This window comes from Opisthocomus hoazin, chromosome 3, assembly GCF_030867145.1.
Source record: "Opisthocomus hoazin isolate bOpiHoa1 chromosome 3, bOpiHoa1.hap1, whole genome shotgun sequence".
NCBI classification, from domain to species: Eukaryota; Metazoa; Chordata; class Aves; order Opisthocomiformes; family Opisthocomidae; genus Opisthocomus; species Opisthocomus hoazin.
The window spans coordinates 40204219-40223357 of record NC_134416.1 but is presented as its reverse complement, the minus strand read 5'-3'; the positions used below and the strand labels follow the sequence as shown (position 1 = coordinate 40223357).

General features: G+C 38.0%; 1 protein-coding gene across 2 annotated transcripts in view; it reads left to right on the top strand.

Annotated features, from left to right (window-relative positions):
* PREX2 (phosphatidylinositol-3,4,5-trisphosphate dependent Rac exchange factor 2) overlaps nt 1-19139 on the top strand; it is a 192078-nt gene that overhangs the window by 159806 nt on the left and 13133 nt on the right. For both annotated transcript variants that reach the window (XM_075416030.1, XM_075416031.1), the window contains 2 exons: nt 1755-1945; nt 12782-12884. In XM_075416030.1, coding sequence (XP_075272145.1) covers nt 1755-1945; nt 12782-12884 — 294 coding nt within the window. The remainder of the gene's footprint in view (nt 1-1754; nt 1946-12781; nt 12885-19139) is intronic.

Genomic DNA, 19139 nt, shown 5'->3' with positions numbered 1-19139 from the left:
GAGGGTGGAAGGATACAGTGGGGGGAGAGCAGGGGCAGGCAGAAGTTCTTTGTTCTGAAAACTGGAAGCGCTGTTACAAATTAAATACTCCTTCAGCATCCTGCTCAGAAGGCTTTCTTCTGAACCTCCTCATTTAAGCTGGCTTCAAATGCCTTCATCTGGCTTTAAACCTCTGTGACTGAGAGATCCCGGGGGCTATGAGAGATCCCGGGGGCTATGAAAATGCATTTAATGCTCTTTCCTATTGTTGGAGAATTAATGCCCATATTGCAGCCCAACAGTGGGGAAAAAAGAAGTTCCTAGGGTCGTGCCTACACTGACTTCAAAAGTGACTGAGCTACAGTGGCTTGAGAAATGCAGTGATCATCAGCTGAGCCCTCTAACAGACTACACTTTTATGTCGCTCTCATCCAGCACGAGTGTTAACAGACTGATGGTTCCTGTTTCTCGGATCCGTGCTGGACCGCATGGGAGGGGAGAGAGAGGACATATGCCTGTGCCTCTCCTTCCCTGGTGGGCCGGCAGCTTGGCTTTCTGAGCAGTCACAGGTGCAGCAGGAGACCTTTAGCTGTGTGTGGAGTGCTTGTTACCCTTAAACCTGCTCCCTACCTATTTCAGTGACAAGTTCAAGGGCAAGATAAAGGCATCTCATAATCCAGATCTGACCAAGGGATGCTAGGTTAAGCTAATGCATTTATTTTGCAATTGGAGGAAGCTGCGAGTGAGTGCGTGATCTGTTTGTGGCTGTGCCTTTTGCTTTATTCTCCGTAGCTCTGCATTAGTAAATAGCACCAGCTAAAATCGATTTAAATGGATGCAAGTTAAACCAATAGGACTTAAACCAAGTTATATCTATTTGTGTCCAGGTTTAAATATGCTCACTGTTATAATTTTTTTACTTGACCTCTCTACTTTCCAATAAAGTAACCTTCATTTAGGAGCAAGTGAGGCTGCCATTTCCCTAATTAGTTAAAAAAGTCTTTAGGCAGTTAATCTGCCTTTCAAAAAATTCATTCTTTGAGTAGCATGGGGGTTTGTTGGAATCTTTAAGTGTTCCTGGAATAAACAGAATAGGAGATTTGGAATGATGAGGTCTACAAAGCTGTCTTGTGAATGTCTTCTTTACAGCCTTCCACTTGAAACCGCCTTCTTTACTAGGTGGATCATTTATTTCCCGTACAGGGATGCTGAGGTTTCCAAGTCTGGCTATAAAGTGTACTGTTCTTGATTTGTAGTATGTTTTTGTCACTTCTTTTCATTTTTATTTTTCTATGTTGTTAGTCAGAATTAGGAACTATACATTTGCATAAAAAAAAGGACAGTGTTGCCTTAATTTTAAGCTGATTTCCTCAGTGAGTCTATTAACCAGCCTTGGCATCCCTCCTGTATATGTGTATGGTTGTAGATTGCCTCTTCCTGGGCTTCCCTTTTTTGCCAATACCTTTAATGGAAATGGCACAGATGGTCTATTTACTGAAGTTAAAAACACTTCTATAGGCAGCACTGGGAATGAAACGGTCAGTGACGGTAAGAATTTAAAAGTTTGAAAAAGTTGTGGTAGGTCCTGTAACAGAACACTGTGCTCTCCATTTATGCTATGGAATTTGGCTTCGGCTTTCTCAGCCAACCCTGCCGTTCCATCTGCATCTGTGATGATCCGCTCTAAAAGAGCGTTTCATGTGCTCTCAATAGCAAATATTTAAATATCTCTCTCTCTCTCTCTCTCTCTCTCTCTCCCCCTCCCTCTCCTGCAGCTGATGAGGCCTCTCAATTGCTCGGATGAACTTTACCGACTGATAGGGTCCTTTATCCGATCCAAGCGCACCGCCGCCTGCGCATACACGGCGTGCAGTGCTTCCGGAGTTGGATTGCTTTCAGTCTCTTCCGAACTCTGTAGCAGGCTTGGAGCTTGTCACATCATCATGTGCAACAGTGGAGTTCACCGGTATGACAATTTATTTTCCTCCCTTTGTCTCAGTCAGTCACTGTAGGTTGGAGACTGCTGCTTTTTATTTGTAGAGATGTCTTACACTAAAGATCTAACATCTTAGACTAAATAGCTAACACACTTAAAAGATTTGTGGAGAAATTCTAGAACTGTATTCGCAATGATTGACAGACATGAGCAGTGCGATTTTGGTTTGTGCAGTTGTAATGGATTGTTCCTCATTCAGGTCAGAAAAAGGCAGAAATCGTAACTGCTGAAGCAGAAAAAGGAAGGTTTCCTAGGTGAATAACACATACTGTGTTAAAATCATAATACAGGCAAGAAATGCTGAAATTAGTATTTGCTTTGCAAGCTAGGAGTAATCATAGTAGAGCTTGTTTCAAGGAAAAAAGCGAAACAGAAGAGATGCATTTTTGCAGGTGTGCCTTGTAATAGCTAGAAGTTCAGCCTGTAGAACAGTTGGTGTCATTAATACAATATAAAAAAATGACCTGAGCTATAATCAACTGATCTTTGTCATCAGTGCTAAGAGATTTTAATAGACATATGTGTATATGACAATAGCGTCGTCATAGAGTTCTCTAGTGCTTAATGACATTCGTCAAAGGCAGCACTATGCTTATGTTCTAGCTGGGCAGATTACAGTTTTTTTCTACACTATACCAAAAAAGCAAAGTCTACATTTGGAGAGGGGGAAAAAAACCCTGAAAAACAATAACCCAAACATAACCAAGAATCTGATGCTAAATATCTGTTCTTCTTATAAGAATTTCAAACTGTAGATTACAGGTAAGAGTATGTTAAAAATATGCTCCTTTTTTTCTGATCTATGAAAATACTGATTTTAGCAGACTTGGTTACCAGTAAGTTGTGTTAATATGAGCATTACTTTCTCCACATTTTAAGTAGTGTTCTTTCTTTAAAAGAGCTTTGGGGAGGGGTTCGGGGGGGAGGGATACAACGTAGCTGCAATGCAGATTATCAGGCTTGAAAACAGGAAAATCTCCATGTATAGCCAACACAAGTTTTATAAAAACAATACTTGCCATTTCTTTTAACAGAGTTTACAACAGACTATTTGTATTGCTCTTTATCACTGATACAAGTGTATATAGCATGCTGTATACTGAACTTGATTTTAGGCAATAACAGAAAAAGGCTGTATTATTTAACACTAGTGACTATATCAGATGACAAGGGAAATACTATACAGCATGGATTGACATGAAGTTGTCATTTCAGAAGACCATGAAGCTATACAGCTTTTCTCTGGCTCTTTATCTTGGTGTCAGTTTCATGTCTTATGTGATCAGAAAAGACTTTGGGCTTCATTCTGCCATTTCGTAATAAAGCTGAAAAAGACTACCTCTGGGTTTCATGATTTCATGGATGAAGTTCTGAATTTGCCAGTATATTTGTGCTAAAGATGGTTATAGTTTAATAATAAAGTCAGAGCAACTTTAATAGCCTCAATAAACTATGACCCCACAGTGTGTGGGTCACAAATTATTCAGAATAATTTGGTGACTGAATAAGAGATGGTATGCTTGATACTGAATGTGAGCTGTTCTTAGATGGAAATAAATTATTCATCAAATTTCTGCTCAAAACTAGGGCTAATTCAAAGGTATAAACTATTAAATGTATATTGGAGTATATTATAAAACCAGAAAATGTTAGTAAACCAACCCATTCGACTATATTATGAGCAATGGGGTTGGGGTTTAAATGTGTTGTGTGTGGGTTTCCATCTCGATGTTAAAGGATTCAAGATCACCTGTTTACATAAAGTAAAGGTGCAAAACACTTTTCTCTAAAGCATGACTAGCTCTGCTTCACAGAAAGTCCGTTTGAGCTTTTGTACAAGGTACTGTTACTTCACTTGTGCATTAATACTGCCTTTGTGGCTACCATCTGTTCAGAGAAAGAGACATCAACTCTTGGCATTATCAGAGGCATTTTAAGACAGGCCCTCCAGGAAAAAGGAATGCATTACTTGAGATTTTATAGGTACTCAAAGGAGTTTTTGCCCTGAATTTCTGAAAGTTCAGAAGAAAACTCATGTAGTTAGAGACTGGAAGGGATTCTTGTGCTATTATTTTTTCAAGTGGTAACAGTTGAGGAAGTTTTTTTCCTGAAGTTATTGTTGTGCATACAAACTGGATGGATGAAGAAGTTTTTCCTTAGAATGTGAAGTCATATAAAGTCACTTGATGTGCTGTTTTCTCTTTCTGGCCTCCCTAGGCCACATCTCTACAGTCCAGTACTAAGCAGGCTCTGCTTTTTGGCATTCTGAAATTGCCTTTGTCAGGATAGAAAGCTTACTTTGTCTCCAGCTAGTAGGCTTGCTGGGTGAATTTTGTTCCTGGCATTTCTACTGCTAAATTTTGCTGTGTTTTTTGTGAACTTGCTCTCCTCGCTGCTCTGCAGAGGGAAACTGTCTTGCAGCACCATGAAATCCTGTGAGGGGGACAGAAGAGGGAAGAGCAAGATGCTGGATGTGATCGAGTCCTATAGACGTAGATGATTTTGCTTGTTGCCTGCGATCTTGAAGGCTTCAAGATTCTTCTGTTTGTTGGAATATTATTTCATCAGGGCAGATAATCTGGCAAAATAATGCTCTTTAAGTTGTAAGTTAGTTCTTTAGAGTTCAAGCTACTGATTTTCAGTGAGAGGTTATTTATCTCTGGTCGTATTCAGTGGTATATCTGCCCTTCTGTGATCCTAGAAACCAAATGCTGTGAAGTGCTTGATTGGATCAGTTGCAGAAACCCACGTTTTGTAGGCCCAGACCAAGGACTGATGACTGTTTTTGAATACTATGCTACAGATATTAGTGTTGAAAACTGGTATTATCTACAGATGCTGCTAGGCGAGCAGATAGAGGAAAGATGTGAATTGTCCTTGCAGGTTTAACTTGGAAAGTATATTCTTCGCTTATTAGTCTTGCCAGCTTAAAAAATCAAGAGTAATCAACGCAGAGTAAGGTTCCTGTATGCTTTCTTTTAAAAAAAAACCCCTCATTTTAGCCTAATTTCTATGATTGGTCTTCAACGGGAGAGGGTGTCTGAGGGTCTGTGGAAGAGTGGAGGGTGCTCTGCTGGTCAGCATCTTTCTTTTGTTTGGGGGGACTGGGAACTGAGCAAACCATTAATGTGTTGGAATTTAGATAAATCTAATAGAGTTTAAACAAAATATATATGAGCCTTCCCTCACTCAATTTATCTCTTACTGAACTGACTGAAGAGCCCTTTATGTGTTTTCTCAACTTAGTTGGCATGGATTGACGGGGAGGGGGGATTCTGCCACCCCTCCTTCTAACGAGAAGTGAATCCCCGATCGCTTGGGAGGGAGGCACTGGGTGCCAGTCCGATGCAGAAGAGGCCAAGAACTATGAAACAGCAGCTTTGTCTGCTTTGACAGTGATTGCTGATCTCTGGATCAGCAGTGTCTTGGTTTCTGACTTCTCTGTGATCCATATTAAATTGCTTTTTTACACTGCACTAGACTCAAACAGCTTGACAAGAGTTCATATGTTCATCCCTATATCCAAGATAATGCTGGGGATTTTGGATAGCTGGTGATTGCTGTGCTTTGATTTTTATTATGACAATATGTTTACCAGTTTGCATTAGAGTCTGAAATCCTATATCTATTTCAGACAGAAGTTCTTTTCAAATATATTTCGATCACCAGAAAAACAAGGATGGGGAAAAATAAGTCCCTTTAACCTTCACTGTCCTAAGTGACGTGTGAATAATACAAACTCCCCTTGGATTATTGTAAGTGAACGTGCCTTGTTGATCAACATCAGGAACGGAGCTCTAAATTAGTCCAAGAAATCAATAGTTTGCATTTCTGTTTTCCCTTTTTTATCATCCATAATTATATTTCTGCCTGTCAATCAGCTGTTACCCTGTATACAATGCTCTGCCTCCTTTACTTACATTCGTTCTGTTTGAAGTTGCAATCACTCTGTACAAATGTAGGTGATGAAAGGCACTTTTAAATTTTATTGACTCATGATGCTAGCTCCTGCTTTGAGGGAGAAGAGTGAGACTGCACTGCACAGACATGTCCTAACCTCTTTCCATGCCAAAATGAAATTAGGTGCAGCAGCTGCACAAGTCTGTTCAGGGATGATAGGCCTTACAGGCTCAAAGGAATCATTTAATGCATCCAAATGAAACAAGTACCAAGTTTATTTAAAATTTTGCATTTCCTTGCAAGGAGGATTGAGAGAAAATAAGTCTTTTATAATCTTGATGAACCCCAGAAAAATCACTGTCTTATTTTCTTTTCTGAATTTTAATTTCCCTTCCAGAAAGTCTCTCCTTAGTGTTACCATCCTTCAAGCAGCGGGGTTCTGGCTGGCAGTCGCTCAGCTGAATGATGAGGCAGGTTTTGCCAAGGGTTGATTATGCTGTCTCCTGTAGCTGGCACAGCTCCTGCAATCCAGCTAAACCTGTTCCATCTCCCACCGAGCAGAGCAGTTACACCATAAGCTGTCCATCACGGCCAGTTGCCTTTCTGTGTGAAACAAGGTGAAAAACAGATAGTCTGAATTTGTATTTTGGACATTCTATCATAAGTATTCTTCCTTTTAGATTATTTTAGAAATTTTTCTGTAGGAATGTAGTTCTGAGCTCAGTGGCTGTGTGGTACAAAAAAAAAAAGCCTCCTTGAAGTTTTGCAGCTGTATTTAGGCTGGCTATTAGCTCCACAGTAAGAAGACTTTCTGGGGTTGGTGGGACTACTTTCAGGAGGCAGGTCAGCACAGGCAGAAAAGCTAATCCTTGCTTCTCTCCAGCCTTCTGGTCTAAACTGTGCTTTTAGTCCTGCTACCTTCCCATTTAGTCAAGATTCCCTTCTATTTTTTTAAATGGCAGTTTTGTTATATCTGTCTACAATTAGTGTATTTTTGTATACCTTACCTACAGAGGCATAAACAAACTTTTCGTAAAGTGGTTCAGGATAGTAGAGTATTTCATTCTGTGCTAGTTACTATTTGAAAACAGTTATGTAATTGTTAAATATGTGAGAATTTGTCTTAAAATAAACAAGACATTTAGCACAAACAGGTCGTTTCTACAGTGATAATCATTTTATTTTGATCTATATTTGCCTTTTATAGGCAATCTGGTACATTTTTGCTTTGTTCTCTAATATGCATGTGAAGGACTATAATCTTAGAGACCTCTTGCATGTTTTAAATTCTGAGACACTATTTTGTATAAAATGCAATCTGAAAATGCAGAGAAGTGCCTAAAATTCACTGAGGCACATAAGATGGATCTAAGTTGTTACTGGTATGGGTTTCAAGGCGTTCTTTTTTTGTATTTGGATTCCTTTTAACATTATGGACATTTAGTAGCAGGGTTGACACACAGCTCGATCACTGTGCTCTGTAGAATCATCCTCTCACGCTTCAGTGCCTGCAGTATTGCCTTATCTGCAGTCCAGGTCTTTGGGAGGATCTGATTCTTCCTTACAAAATCTGCTATGTTACAACAAAAATAGAATAGATCCTCTCAAACAATCTAAAACTTACCCAAATCTTCTTTGATTTTTGAGGTGGAAGAAAGTTAAGTGAATAACCTGAACTATTACAAGACACGAAATAAATTGCAGTTTTCCAGCAGATTTTGTTGCCTGCTGACATGGGAAGAAGCCTTTAACCTGAATGATTTTCTGCACAGAGCAAGAGACAATAGCCAAAGCTGGGTTTGCAGTTGACTTTAGATTTTTTTTTTTTTAAATTTTTTTTTTCAAGTATAACTGAGAATGAGTAAACAAATGGCATGGGATACTTTGACTCTCTTGGAAATGCTGTTCTTTCAGCAAACAAAGAATGTTTAATGGCGGAGGTGCCTCCTTGCAACATTTCCTTTAAAGGTGGCAAGGTCTTGAGAGAAGAGTGTGTGTGAAAAAATGCTCTGTGCAGTTTTTGAACACTGACAGAAGATGTATGGTCAAAATAAGGGCGCTTTTTTTTTCATTATTCTTTGAAAAGCTCTCTTTTTTAAAAAAGGTAGAATAGTCACATTTTATTTCTGGAAATAGATTGGATGACAGTAATATTCCAAGTAAACTACAGAAAAAAATCGTCATTACCTACTACACATTTCATGCTTTAGGATTAAAAATTATTCCCTCTGCCTGCGAGATGACATTCTGTTCAGCAAAGTTTCAGTGTATGGGCACAGAGAATGCAAACTTCAGTTTTACTTGCATGGAGACATATTTCCACAATGAGAACAGCTTAGAAATTGTGGGAGAATCTTGAGTTAGGCCTGTCTATAGTTTTTATGCTTATTTCTTACAGTCCTGAACAACATTTTCCCTCCTTTTTAGGTTTACTGTGGACTATTTTCTTCTTTGGGTTACTCATCAGAATCAATACATATTACCTAGCCATCACTAGTAATTATAGAGAAATACCCAAAAGTTCACCCCGACGTGACTTGCTTTAGTACTAAGTTTTTAATTGCTGCATACACTGACATAAATAATAGCTGCTCTGTAAGCATTAATTTAAATGACAGCAGAAAGAAGTGAATACTTAATAGTGTAATCGTTTTAAAAGGTGGTCAAATGTAGGTATGATTAGCTTATGATGTATGGAAAGAAAGGTAATTAAAATAATAACAGTAGCATTAAATTACATGTTGAGTAGAAGCTTTAGATTTTAATTAGACTATGCATACATGCATCCTTTGCATATTTTTTTCGTATTCACATAGCCAGAACATAATTCATTTCAACATCTCTGACTGTGGTAACTACTAAACTGATTTGTTTCACCTCATCTTTTCTATTCTGGGCATTTTTCTAAGGGATGTTTTGATGCATCTTTGGATGTAGGATGGCTGGAATCCTAACTGAAACCTGAGAATGAATTGAGCGATGTAGAATCTTTTTGCTCTGGTAACATAGATATACATTTTGCTGGGTGGCAGCTCTGTAGGTAGTGTACGTGAACTCTAAATAATTATTTTTTCTTTCAGGTGACATTAAACAAGCTGTCATGAAATAATCCATTTCTTAGAAAATTTCAACCTGTTTTCCTCTTCTACAACTCCATTTTTCAGTGTGGCTGTATGTCTATCCAGCCGATTTGCAGCCCTTTAGTAAAAATCACATCCAGTCAGAAACAAATGGACTGTTGGCGGTAGAAAATGATTTAATCTATTTTGTTCAGGATGGTCTGATCCAGAAGATGTTTGAAAGTTTGTATTTAATCTTCACATCAATACTGTCATGACTGATGGAAGACCGGGAATAGCAGGCAGGGGCTGGGAACAGCTGCAGCCCCTTCTGTTTCTTGGAAACCAAACGGGTGAAATGAGGAATTCTCAGCCCAGTTGTGCTGGGAAAGCCAATGTCTGTGCTGCCTTGCTGCTGTAATCTGTCAAGGCAGGGAATTTGTGGTTCTAGCTGACATAAATTCTGAGATGATGAATTTGGGTCTTTTGTTTTTCTGGCATAAAAGAAGAAATGAGAGGAAAAGAGACTGAGTGAGAACAGATTTTTATTTGTTTACACTGTAAAATATATGGATTTGGGATTTATGCTTCCCATAACAGAATGTTATGAGAGCACTGAAGTAGTTTTTCTCCTAATATTTTCCTGATTTGGTTTGTCTGGGCTGATTGCATCCAAATGACCAGATACTTTCAGTGGTCAGAACTGCTTCCAAATTGCTTTTTAAACTTTAATACCATCTGCTTCTCAGCTCTCAAAATGGGAGAGAAGCATGGATTATTACATATTGCACATATTTGCTGACAATCCTTGCTATTGAGCCTTGCTCAGACCACCAGAACAGTCTTACCATGTGAGGAATTCCCAGCTTTCATATTGTTGCATAAAATTGTACTAGTTGTATTGGTTTAAATTTGCGTTTGCTTGATCTCTCTGCTTGGCAGCCCTATTGCTGAGGTACTTCCAGTTACGACTTTTCCATGTTACCATCTGATGTTTCATGTGTGCATTTGTTTCTTTCACAGCTGGTTTCCCGGGCAATTTGATTTGCGGTAACAAATATGCAGTAATTCAAAAACTATATTTGAAGAGCTGGGAGAAAGCACCAGAATGTAAAAACATGTTTACTAGTGTGTCAGTTCAGCATAGCACCATGGAAGGTTTTGTTTTATTAGAGGATGCCATCTCATTGATTCAGAATTCAACCAAGATGAAGCTATTTGAGTGTTGTTGGGATTTGTATTTAGAAAGTAGTAGCCTTACTTCAAAATTACATGACAAAAGCCATTACCAATAATTTATATTTAATTCTGCCATTCATCAGACCTTTTACATGCCTTCAGAGAAACACAAAATCTAGCGATATTAAATTGCATCTCTAATGAAATAGCATATTGAAATGCAATCATGCCACTGATGCTATTTTAAACATTTTTTAGCATATGTTAATGAGTAAGAATGTTTTTTTTAAAGAAACAGAGGATGTATCTAACCAGCATTACCGTAGGACTTCACCTTGAATGTAAAGCGTTTTATTAAAGAGTTGTGATAATAGTTAACTTCATCATTGCTGTCATCTTGAGTGTCTTCACTACTAATTTCCTAGGATACATTAAAAATATGATCCTTAGAATTACTATTCTTTTCTGCCTTGAGGTGAGATATTCAATTTTAGCCTATATGTTTCAGGATTGTACTGTAGTTGTTGCCTGTCTCCATAGTAGCCTATTAAAGAAATCTCCATTATGCTATTTTACTCTTTGTCTCTGCTTTTTCCACTCCAATTATGTCTTTACACACTTGGCAACCTTAATTCTGAATCACGGTTGGCATTGTCAAAATGTAGATGGCTCATAATGTCCACCAGCCATTTCATCAGGTTTTGGATAGGGAGCAGTCTGGCAACCGTTTCCCAAGATTAGTGTTTGCACCTATTTCTTCAAGCTGACCGTCATTTAGGAGGTTCTTTTGTTAGTTTTGATTCACGCATGCAGAATATGATTTTTCTGTTCTTTCAGTCTTTTGGGTTCCAGGAAAATCAGTTTTATGGGAAAGCTGGCTCGCTAACTGGTTGGTTGAAAGCTGTACTTTGAGCCCATTAACCTCTTTTATATCTGCAGAGGGAGTTTTTACCCTTTTTCTCTGGCTTAGATTATACCTGTCAAATTAGATTTCAGATACTTTTGCTTTTTCCCATTGTCGATGGGACAAAGCCTCATTTGCCATCTGGTCTTGAAGGTTTTTTGGTGCTGGCAAGTATTATGAGCATGTACTTCATCTGTGCAATATTTGACCCTTCAAACACCAGATGAAAACACAGTGTTTAGAATTTCTAGTCTAATATTTAATTACTGTGCACCTTAATCAAACACATGACACAAAAGATCAATAGATTTTTGCTTCAAATTAACTTTGAGGTCAGTGTATACAAGAAACTGGGGAATAAAAATTATTTCATTACCAAAGAAAATCACTTAGCTTATAAATTTTTAACGAAAGGCCATTAATAAAGCTACAGATCAAATTTAATATCTTCTACACTCACTACTGTGAAACTTTTTACAGTCCATAAATTTACTTAAGTGGTATTTAAAACCTGTCAGGGTTTGTTTTTTTCCCCAGTAAGAAAGTAAGTTTCCTCCTACAGATCTTCTGCTCAGCAAGATGAGTGTTTGATTGAAACATATTGTCTGTTCCGTGTGCATAATATAAATGATGCAGAATCTTTTGGTCAGGATTTTGCCAAAAGGCTACTCAAAAGTATATTCTAACCATGTGGTTTAGTTTTATTATTTGAACTTGAAATATGCAGCTTTTGTCAGGTTCTGCTGAGATAGGATCATTTTCTGTACACCTCATCTTTCTGGGTGAAGAGATTTGGTTATTGCAGTGCGATGGTTGTGAATGGAAAAATCATCAGGCAGTTTACTGGTGCAGAATGGAGCCACTCTCACCTCTTGGGTGACAGCAGCCCTCAAACATGTTATGCTTTCCAAAAAGTACCTGTTTCTACTCAGTTTTATTGCCTTTATCTCTGAGTCTTCGACAGCTTTGGTCTTGATTGTGTGAGACAACAACTGTCCGTCCTTGTCTTCACCATGACAACTGAAATCGGATGGCACGTCCAAAATGACTTTCCCCACTACTTCTTGTCTGGTGTGATGACAGGTTGTCCTACAGCAAGATCTTTAGCCCTGAAACTTTCCTCGTTGCTCTGACAAAGCAATTAAAGACTTTTCGTTAGGATGCGGTACTGTGATCAGTTTTTGTCCTCAGATGTTTACTTGTAGAACATTGGCAAAGTAGGAGAGGACAGTTTATTGGAAGGAATGCCTTATTTATTTTGTAAATGTCTCTTAGTTTTGGACTGAACTGCACTAATGTGCCATGAGAATAACCAAGCTAAATTAATAGCAGGAGGTCAGGATCCTGGTACCAAAGGTAGGGTCTGCATTAACAGTGGAGGGTCAGAGATAACATGTGCAGAAACCACCTGGAAAGGGATTTATGCAATTACAAAAAATTCTCCTTGGGTTGTCACGCTCTCATGCACTTGCCAAGCCATAATTGGGTTGTGGTTTTTACTGGTGGGTTTTTCTTTTAACAGCGGCAAAACAAGACAAATGCTTTTCGTTGTAAGTCAGCAGGAGCACACACTCAAGATCTTTCTACTCAAGAAACATTTTAGTGTTCAGGCTAATGCCTGCATGGGTGGGGGAGGACTAGGGGGCAGGTCTACTAGGTAATCTATTTATTTACACCTTTTTTGAAAAAAGAGAATTGATGCAAAAGCAATTATTTTAAGGAAATCACAGCTAGCAGATAGCTGACTTCTGTCTCCCGTTGCAGCTGCACTCTGAGCGTTACCCTGGAGCAGGCGATCATCCTGGCTCGGAGCCACGGGCTACCTCCTCGCTATATCATGCAAGCCACAGATGTCATGCGCAAACAGGTACAACGCTCGCTGTGGGTAACGTCTTGATGTTTCCTAGCAAGCCCTGTTATCGTCAAACAAGAATGACTTGACCAAGCATTTTTTAACCTCCATCTTAATGTTGTGTAATGTCTCTGTGAGTTTTCTCAGTTTGGGTATTTTGTTGTTTTTCTTAATTATCTTCCTTTGTTGTTGACTGAAAGGTGGTTTTGTTTGTTGTTTTTTAAATAACTGTTTTTAACCAGATGCTTGCTTTCTCTCTGTGTGTAAATGGATCATAATTTTTACAGGGTTATGATTTTACGTAATGACTTTTGTATAGTAACTACTGTGGCATCACCTTCCATCAGAATAGTCTGTTGAATAAGACAATCTTTATTTTAATATATATTATCCATAAAAAAGTTAATAACTTAAGATTATTAACTATTGTAATAAAAAGTGACTTATACTGAATGAAGGGGAAGTGTAAGAGGGAAAGGAAGAAATAAACACCATGGTTCGTAGCTTTTCAGGCAAGGTTCCTGAGAACGATGTGCTTATTTCAAAATAGTGTTTTCTACTGTTTGGTCATAATAGATTATTAGGATTTAGAAGCTGTTTTGGGTAGGTAACCACCTCAGCATGAACTCATAGTGCTAAGGTATGACAAAAAGTGCTGGATTACAAAGCAATATCGGCTGAAGATGGAGGATATACTCTACTGTATTGGTACAGCTTTTCCTAGAATATCTTGTTATCAGATAAATATTTCCAGAAGGATGTTTGGAATCGTGGAAGGAGTTCAAAGGAGGAGCACGAATAATCCAGAGGTTGTTAGACAAGGCTTATGAGGTGAAGATTAAAGAGCTCAACCTATTCAGCTGATCAAAGAGAGGCTGAGTAGGGGCTTAATCACTCTGTGTATGTATGGAACATATATCCCAGCCTTGGTAGCTTCAACTTCATGACAAAAGCACAAACAAAATACAAGATGCACTCGATATTCAAGTGAAAAAAATATAATGAAATATTGGAACAATTAATCACAGAGAAGATTCATAATTTCTGATTTTACATTTGCATCTAATTTTATTATTTTCATAAATTTTGCTCCATATTCTGTGCAGCAGTCACTGTTCAGTTATGAAAATGATTAAACAGCTGTACTTTTACCTTGCTGTAGACAAAAATACACATATGCTAGATCAAACCTTTAGTCTGTTAAAGCAATTGTGTAGATATTCTCAAGCGATAGATTCTGATCACTTATATGTAAGTGCTGCTGCCTAACATGGATACATCAGAGTAATTAGTCTCATTCCTTTTCATATCGGAGTTTCACTTTATTCAGTGCATAAATTAAGTTTCTGTGGTGAACAAATACCCTCAAGGTTCTTGACTCAGATCATGTAGGCCTTTAACTTGATTTGAAGAGAAAGCTACTGCTGTATAGGTATAAACTTGCATGTGTAGGTTGGTATGTCTGATCCTGAAGTTCTAGACAAAAGGCAGATCTGGTTATTTTGCAATCAAAAAAATGCGGACATAGTTTTGCATATGTCTGCTTTCATCAGGATATTTTCTGTCAAAGGGTACACTTTCAATGTACAGTTCTAGACTTTTTTCAAAAATGTTGATTCATTTGTGGATCTTCTGCAGTTTACTAATTGAAAATGAAGGACAAAATGAAAGTAGGTTTTGAGCAGCTTTAACTGTACTTGCTGAAACAGAGATGTAGGAAGCAGCCTCCAGTGAGGCTGCATTCTCTGAAGTAAAACAGCAGGTGATCAATAGCTGTTAAAGATACCAATATCTCAATACCACCCACAGACACTGCCAAAAAGTCTGCTAGTATATCAGGCCAGACTTTTTTCACACATTCTTCCTCCTGCAGGAAACCACTACAGCATTTAATAGAGTAATAATCTTTTGTTGTAATTCTAAATCAGTCTTGGAGTTCTGTAGCAGAAATATAACCCTCCACTAAATTGTAAATGTTTTGGAGTAATTTCAACAACGCACTATGGTATTTTCTAGAAACCTGTTCTGAATTTAATGTTTAAATTATCTGTAGGATTTAGGAGCATAATGGGGGCCATAAAACTTGGGGATGGGGGGGAATGCTTCTTGAGGTTTAATGCAGAACATTTAGTTAAGGGCAATACATGTGTCTCTTACCTGGGTGAATATAAAAAACCCAACCAACCAAAAACTTTGTTAGCCAATTTACACCCTGAATCTTTTGTGGAATGAAGAGATTAGCCACAGGGAGGTGCAAATGAAAGGACTTCTATTCCATTTGTTATTCTGGAGATGCCAGCAATGTTCACTTCTAGCAGTATCGGCTTTCCACAAGGGGACTCGAAGCTGATACCTCTTCCAGCTTGGGGCACCAGTTCTGAGTAACTGGAGACACACGACTGAATGGATGATCTCAGGAAGTGGCTTTTTTCTTTTGAGGTTGTGGTCATGTTTAAGAAGACTCGTAATAGCATTGGCTGTATTGTTTGAACAATTTCAAAATAACTGCCCTGTTAGTCATAATTAGGTATTTCCAAGTACCCGTCCTGCCAGAGCTAGACAAAAGAGACCAACTTGTGAGGCCTGGTGTGAACTTGGGTCTGCGGGATGGTTTTAGTTAAGTGCTTTCTGTTTTTCATCTGCTAATCCAGCCTGGAGTGCTTTTTAAAGTAAAAATTTTGACAAAATATCCCAGCTATCGTTTATGAGCTTTATTTGCTCATGTATGTTTGTTCATATAAACATCTGTACCCACAAAATACTACGTAAAGCATACTGACAAGAGTGTGTCTTCAGGGTGCAGCAAAGTGTGGAGAGGCCAGAGGCCTAGGAAAGCAGCTGCAGGAGGGCGCAGGGCTCTGAGGAAGAAATGTAGCTAAAAAGCTGATAAACAGAAAAGGCTAGGAGAGAATTTGTGTTGTCTTTTAAGTGAGTAATCATTTTTCCATACCTTTTCATGAGTATAACAACAGCACTGCATTTTGAATAATTCTCATAAGAATTGTACTGATTTAGAGCTCGTTGAGCAGGGCATAAAGAGAATCTGTTTTCTTTATGTGACTGGTTCTTGCTATCCTTAAATTAGTGTGTAGCTTGAAAATAAACCTATCATTTTTTCTCATGGCAATGAGAGTACTAGTTCTTCTATGGGTCCATATGGATGGTGGTGTCTCCTCTGAGCTGCCGGCATCTTTCACCAGTGCACTGGCAGTACTGGTATGCAGAGGGAACTATTCTGGCGCTGTGTAGCATAATTGTCCCTTATGCTTACATCAGATGAATGATGTAAATATTTACGTTGCTATAACTTTAAGAATAATATTGGAGAAGTATAAATTAACAGTATATTGAAATAGAAATGGTGTAATGGTGCTCATTAGAGACAAAGAGATGTCACATAGGAAGTTAGTAGTGGTTGTAAGTAAGGTCTAGTTTATTCTCCTGCTAAACAATAAATTACGTGGTTGTATAAAGCTTGACTCCTTTTTAAATTAGCACATTTGATTTATTATGTGAGTAAGATACTAAAATTAATAGTGAGTGATGCAAGTAAAAATAGGCTGATTTTTGTTCTCAGAGGTAGTAACAGCACTGACGTTCAGGATCTACATCTGATTAATTTAGATAATTTTCCCATATATATGTATATTCTGGCTCTCAGTTATGTTAATCATATGCCAGTCTCAGCAGTCAGTCATGGTGGGGTTTCTTTATTATGATAAAATTTTAGAAAATGGCACTGAGGAAAGGACACTGAAGGTGATGAAGGTCTGGACTCAACATGTCTAACTTTCTAACAAACACTGGATCAGCTATCCTTACGTAATTCATGACAGACACCTGTCATATCTATTCTCAAACCTCCAGTAGTGGAGACTGCTGCACAGTGATTCCCAAGTGGTCTGTTCCAGAGTTTTCTTAAGTTTCTCATTAGGAAGTTTTACTTAGTGCCTCATTTGAGTGTTTTTATTCTTTTTATCCCTTCAATAGAAGTCTGATGTTTTCTGTCCAGTGTACTGTAGACTTAGAGACTAGATTTTACTCCCTTTTTAGAAGCAGACTTTTAGTATTTTGAATGTTTCCAGGGACAGGGCATCTACAACCTCTCTGGGCAACCTGTGTTTCACCACCCTCATCATAAAAAATTTCTTCCTTATAGCTAGCCTGAATCTACCCTGTTTTAGTTTAAAACCATTAGCCTTGTCCTATTGCTACAGGCCCTACTAAAAAGTCCATCCCGAATTTGATTATGATTTCCCTGATAAGCCATTGCTTGTGTAGACAGCAGAACATCGGTTCGTCTGGTCTTTCCTTTTTTCAGCTGTGTTTTCTTACCTAATCATTCTCCCTATTCTCCTCTGAACTCTTTTCAAGTCTTTATTAAAGACGAGAATGAACTATGAAGAATTACAAAAGGATCTTACAGGACTTCATGACTCAGCAATAAAATGGCAGATGAAAATCAGTGTAGATAACTTTTAAGTGATGCACAGGTGAGGAAAAAAAAACCCCTAAGTTCACATTCAAAATAGTTGACTGTGAGCTTGCCATTACATCTCATGTTCAAGACCTCAGGATATGATAGAAAACTTCAGCTCAATTCTCAGTAGCTATCAATAAAGCAAATCAGAATTTATAGTGGTGTAGGCAAGAATAGATGACAAAGTAGAAATCATGCTGTCATGACCCTTCATTTTGAACTATCTGATGTTCTGATCCCTTCCTTGAGGATATAGCATAGTGGAAAAGGTTCAGAGAAGGTCAGAAAAAAATTATCACTGGTTGGGTATGGTTTATAGACAGGACAGACAGACAAAGTAATCTGGGATTGTTCATCTTCATGAGTGAAGGAGGATATGACAGAGGTCTAAAGAACATGTGGCACAAACAGGGACTGATCATCGTCTTCATCAGTGCAGAACGAAAAGGCATCAAATGAAACTGGTAGATTCAAACCAAATTAAGATAGTGGTTCTTGACACAACTAGCTAAGATTGTACCCAAGATGTGGATCATCTTCCACAAGGAGGTTAGTGATGTGATGTTATTCATGGGTTCAAGGTGAGATGGGGAAGAAGAGAAGAGGATCACTGAAATTGATTAAATACGTACTTGCTGTTGAACAGAGGAAGTATTGAGTGACTAATGATTGAATTCTGGAGGAGTTTCTGGGGAAAGACACATGTTTGTTGTGGTCTGTAGTAATGTGATTTTGCAACTGTTGGAGACAAGCTCACTGAGCTAGATGTAAAGCTAGTAAAATCACTTTTATATTCTGCCTTCAGTTTTGTAGGTACTCTAGTTATTTTATCTATCTTTACCACTATTTTTTTTTCCTAAAAGAAATGTAAGGAGACAGTATTTTTTGTGGCATGTGTTGATTTACATAAACTCTGAGAACCTACCTGGATGTAACAAGACGGTCTTTTTCATCTTTTGTTTGAGCCCATAACAGTGAAGTAATACCTTCTGAATTACCTGGGTACCAGATTTCAGTCAAATGTGAGGTCTAGCCTTATTCTATGTATTGAATCAATGATTATACCTCATTTTTACGTCATATGCAGCTGCCGTTGCAGCTCTGTTTGGAACATAAATTATCTTTGATGTTTCACACGAATCTTAAAATCTCGCTGTAAGAATTCTGAGATTATATATTTTTGTGCTTTGTTACTTTGTCCTGAATTTAGGTAGTACAGAAGGAGAAATAAAGGGAGAGTCAGTGTAGGTATTATAGACGGAACAAGTAGTGTCCATCTCCTTTGAAATGTTAGAAAACATAAAGAGACTGTAAATCTAACAGATATGTTTCTTTGTGATGACTATTTTACATTAATAAAATAGCACTTTAAAAGCTAAATCTTTTAAAAATAAATTTTACTAAGCTCTTTCATATATCTAAGCTAATTTGTTTGCAAAAGAGTCTGCATTTTTTGCTATCATGGTATATGAACATTGTGCATGCTTTATCAACTTCCTCCTTACTGCATGAGTCAGTGAGAGAAAAGTACTTTCATGATTGTTTTTCAAAGGATCAACTGAGGTACAGAGAGACAAGCTTGTCTACTTGACCCTGTTTTAAGCAGGGGTGTTGGACTAAACAATCTTGGGAGGTCCCTTCCAATTTTTTTGTGATTCTGTGATTACAAAGGAAGATCAACACCCGCATTTTTCTAATCCCAATTTAGTGCCTCAATTAAGGCCATTTTTCTAGATTTAACTAGAAAGCTATTCATAGGAAGTAATCTGTAATATTTGTTTGTTCAGAAG